Source organism: Panicum hallii, chromosome 2, assembly GCF_002211085.1.
Source record: "Panicum hallii strain FIL2 chromosome 2, PHallii_v3.1, whole genome shotgun sequence".
Taxonomy (NCBI): domain Eukaryota; kingdom Viridiplantae; phylum Streptophyta; class Magnoliopsida; order Poales; family Poaceae; genus Panicum; species Panicum hallii.
The window spans coordinates 10,695,718-10,700,385 of NC_038043.1; the positions used below are offsets into that span (position 1 = coordinate 10,695,718).

Below are 4,668 nucleotides of genomic sequence, written 5' to 3' on the forward strand. Positions count from 1 at the left end.
GGTATAAATACCCGAGCCCCAAAACTAGCCATTAGTGCACTGGTTAAGTGATTGTCGGAACTTCTGACACTGGATCAGAACTTTCGATCTAAGTTAAAACAGCTGGCCGACAAACCCTTGTCGGAAGTTACCGGGAACTTCCGACCCCACGTTGAAACTTCTGACACATACTGAAACAGCCAGAAAACTAGGTGCATAAGTATGTGATTTTGTGACTCTCTTGGGTGGTTCGTATCTCAATCAAATACTTTGACATCTTCAAGTCATCTTTTCGCATCCCTCTTAATAGTACGGTGTTTCCTATACTCAAATTCAAAATAGAAAATAAATAAAGATCTTCTTTTGAGCTCCATCAATATGTATCAAGTAAATTGGCGTCTTTTCACGCATATGTTTCATTTTATTGAATTTTAACATGTCCAGCACTTAATAATCTCATTAGCTCCTTAATTGTGTATATCATCAACACCAAAACCCACTTAGGGGGCCAAATGCACTTTCAATCACTGATATCATTGATATCGTGTTCAATTTTGAAGACATCCAAAACATATTCCGCCTCAAAGAACTAAGTATAGAAATGGTTAGACTGTGGTGCATGTAAGTGTCGCATCGAAACTAATATCTTATATGCTATGGCCTACAGCATTATATATGCATATTTAATTAATTGTGATACATTTTATTCTACAGGATGCAACAAAGACAAGCAATGGCGAGGTAAACATGGCGAGGTAAAAGCAATATTAGTAGCACAAGCATCAATGCGGAGACCCAGAATTGATTATCATGAAACATACTATCTTGTCATGTGTTGATAGATATGGTGAGCGCGTACTTGTATGGTCCATTGGATATATTCAGATATTTACATGAGGGCCTTAAGGACTCAAGATCCATACTCTAAAATAAAATCACAACATATACAGGTCGAAACAAAATGTGAAAGGATGTGATTCAACTAGTTGAGTAATGTGGAAGAGAGTCAACTTACAGGAGGGTTCTTGTCGAGATTCAACATGGATGAATTAAATCTCATTATCGTCTAATAGAAAAGTATTATACTTCTTTTGGACCCTATTTATATGAGGCTTCAGTTTTCTTAGTTTTGATATAGAATTCGTCTGGAACGAGATTATCTTCAGCAGCACGAGTTGGAAAATTCTTGGGCGGTGGAGGAAGGGATGTCTCAACTGTTGACCCGTTCTCTACAATGAACACAGTCGCCATGCCCATTGTTAAATGAAACTCGAAGTGGCAATGTACGAACCATACCCCTGTTTGTCATACAAGAGATCAAACACATTAGAGGTTTAGATACAAAAATATGCAGCACATCTAAAGAATACAATGTATAGAGTAAACAGTATGAATTGTATTTGTTTAAACAGAGCTAATCCGATGTCAGAGAACGTAGGCTTTAGAAGAAAACAGATGATTGAATTGTTTTGAATGATAATTTTTCTTTCTTTCCTCTTAGATTTACAGTTAAATTTCACTTGTATGCGGAGAAAAAAAAAGAGATAGATTGAATCAATTGAAATAGTTTGGGAAAGTAAATTGAGCTTAAATTTTGTTCAGGAGGTTAAGTGGACAAAGAGATTGTTGAAGGGAGTAACATAAACATTTTTCATATCTAAGTTGTACAGGGATATGGTTATTAGATTATTTTTCATCTATGTAAATTCAGAGCCTACATGAAAAATATTTGTATATAGGGTTCCTGCCAAATTAAATGTACTGATTAACAAGAAAAATATTGCACGGACCTGGATTGTTGGCGACAAATCGGACGGCCACCCACCCAAGGTTTGGGACGACCACGGTGTTCTTCCATGGCGGATTCACCAGGTTGTAGCTCGCCACGTCCTTGGTTGCATTGTAGTTGCCGTGCCCTTGTGCGAGCACGACCATGTCATGCCCGTGTAGGTGCATTGGGTTCGAGTCACTCTGCAGTATCGCCGTGTTTTGGAACACTACCTCGACTACGGCGCCATGCCGGAACCGCCGTACCGCCGTCGCCTTGGACGCCCTCTCTACCTCCATCTCCTTGGGTCCCCATGGGGTCAGTCCTCGGTCGGTGAAGTTGAACAACCTTGGCGGCCAGTCGGGAAACTCCGGCATCGCGTCGATGTCGCCGGTGTGGAAATAGTGCGCTTCCAGCAGCGGCGTCGTCTTCATCATGGGCGGCTCGAAGGAGATGTTGTTCATGGACGCTACGAGCATGCCCTTGCCATGGACGCCCGTCGTGCAGGACTGGCCTCGCCGGCAGACGCTGCCCAGGCCAAGCGTGATGAGCATGCGCTCGTCGGCCTGCAACGGAACCGGCAACGGCCGACGGTGGGGCAGGCCGATCAGGTTGCCATGGAAGTAGAACGATCTTAATGTGTCATGCTCATCAGGCATCTGAGGCGCCACTAGCACGTCATCGTCGTCTTCCTCGCAGGATTGATCTCCTCCTGCTGCGGCGGCACCACTGCCAGGACTACGGGTGTTGCTGTACTGCAAGATCGCCCTCGTGGCGTGCGCCTCGACCTGGGGATCTGGCAATGGCGGCTGGGTGGGAACGGCGACCATGTAGTACCTGCCGGGGGGTGCGTCGGCGACCACCAAGGCGTCCATCGTCTCGCCGGGCGCGATGGCGATGACATCCGTGGTGAAGGGGCTGACATAGTTGGCGTCCGAAGCAACCACCTTGAACTTGTGCCCGGCGATCTTGAGGTAGAACTCGAAGAAGAGCCCGGCGTTGATTATTCGTAGAAGGTAGGTCTTGCCGGGCTCCATGTGCAGCTCGTAGCCATCTTCCGGGGTGCCTTGGAAGTGGAATCAAAGCACTTCATTCATTCCGTATAACAAATAAAGAATCATCTATCATTCATGACATCAATATATACAACTATTACTCGCATCGTCCTAGAATATAAATCTATTGGGACATTAATATCGTTTCAAATATTAATAGAGTTTGGATTGGAGAACTAGTTACGGACGGAGTGTTATGGAAGTATGATGAATCTATTAGCACAAAGCAATATGTATGTCTGAAGTACAAAGAATTATTATATATAAAGTCTTGACAAAGACAAAAAGGGTTAACTTTGTACAGACATCAATAAATTTGTATTCGAGCATGTACAATAGTGATTTCTTACCGGAGCAATTGAAGAGATCTCCAAGCTTGCCATTGATTGTGGATGCGCTGGGGAAATCACCAAAAGAATCATGCGCCATGTTCCAGGCCACTTTTCGGAGATCCTTCTGCCACCAGTCCCCTGCAACAGCATGTACGTAAGATCATTCATCATTGAGAACGATAAGAGTTAGCTCATCAGCTCGAACGAGGCGTCCATGCCAAAGGAGGAGAAAAAATATATACTTATATCCTATAGAATCAAATGCCGTATATTTATTATTTTTATGAACCTATGATGATGGGTATCTCCTTGTGAGGCTTAGGAAACGGATACGAGCCAGCCCCATGTCTCGGCCGGATGATCAAGGCTCCGTGGAGGGTTGCTCGTAGGCAGGAGACGTGAGCGTGCCACCACAGAGTGCCTTCCTGCCCAGAGACGTTGAACCGGTAGGTGAAGTTGTGCTTCGGCAGGATGGGGCGCTGGGTGATCATCGGCACCCCATCAGCCCAACAGTTTAGCCACTGCCTCACTCCATGCCTACATGTGTGATGACACCAAACAAAAGATTGAAAGAATATTAGAGAAATAAATTTCACTATTTTTAACTGGTGGTAAAAAATGTTTTCAATCATCATTCTTATTAGTGCTTGAATCGACTACACTAGCAGGCTTCTGACCATGATGACACACCGCATCGATCCATTTGTGGTTTAACATTAGCTGAAATTGCCCGTGAAATAATGCCTCTAGACATAATCTAATGCCGTGTTTGAAAATTTATTTATGTAAAGATGTTATTACATTATATATGATTGCAAAATAAGTACATGAATTAAAAGTGATAAAACCCCAATGCATATAAGAATTCCGAATTTGGTAGGAGTAGTAGTAACAGGGAAAATGAATGGTTTCGGCTATCAACTAGGTTCTTTCCTACCAATGGATCGTTATGTTGTTAGGTGACTTATTGACCACATGGACCGCCACCGTATCCCCTTCGGTTACATCGATCACCGGCCCTGGGAGCTGCCCATTCACCACGGTGACCTGTGTCTCCTTGCACAAGTGCTTCATCTTCACCGTACTCACCTAGATACATATATGCATGTTCCAACAAAGTCAAGCATATTCCTGTATATATGTACATCGTCGTCGCTGCATGCAGAACGAAAATGAACAAAGGTGTATATGAAAGGCACATAATAAGCTTACAAGAAAGGTGTGCTTGACGACGGCCGCGGCCGCCATTAGTGCCGTGGTGGAGAGGAGGAAGACGAAGGCCGCGAGGAGGAGGCTCCCTCTCCCCATGGCGAGAAACTCGCTGCAAAGATGGGATCTGGCATAGGTAAGTGTGTCATGTGACCGTTTTATTATTGCCTGTGGCTGCGTTGGCGAGATCGATCACTAAGACGGGATCTGAGTCATTCATATTTTCTTTATCCGTTTATTACCTGTTCCGATCCAATCAATTGAGATCTAGTGACAGCATCAGTAATGCAAAAAAAAAGAAAGTAACCACCGGGAGGGTGGCATG

The 4,668-nt window shown here is 44.0% G+C and overlaps 1 protein-coding gene across 1 annotated transcript; it reads right to left on the reverse strand.

Moving 5' to 3' along the window:
• Positions 1–780: 780 nt before the first annotated feature.
• LOC112882478 (laccase-15-like) lies at positions 781–4,460 on the reverse strand. The gene is made up of 6 exons (XM_025947548.1): positions 4,347–4,460; positions 4,072–4,223; positions 3,424–3,671; positions 3,153–3,272; positions 1,770–2,813; positions 781–1,277 (listed from the first exon to the last, which is right to left on the reverse strand). The coding sequence occupies exons 1-6, from the start codon at positions 4,440–4,442 to the stop codon at positions 1,078–1,080; spliced, it is 1,860 nt and encodes a 619-aa protein (XP_025803333.1). The 5' UTR covers positions 4,443–4,460; the 3' UTR covers positions 781–1,077.
• Between the last annotated feature and the right edge of the window lie 208 nt (positions 4,461–4,668).

Excerpts from the sequence above, each read along its gene's own strand:
- LOC112882478 (XM_025947548.1), bottom strand. The coding sequence starts at position 4,442 with ATGGGGAGAGGGAGCCTCCTCCTCGCGGCCTTCGTCTTCCTCCTCTCC. Across the intron at positions 4,224-4,346 it reads TCGTCAAGCACACCTTTCTT|GTGAGTACGGTGAAGATGAA; the intron begins GTAAGCTTATTA and ends ATATGTATCTAG. Across the intron at positions 3,672-4,071 it reads AACAACATAACGATCCATTG|GCATGGAGTGAGGCAGTGGC; the intron begins GTAGGAAAGAAC and ends TCACACATGTAG.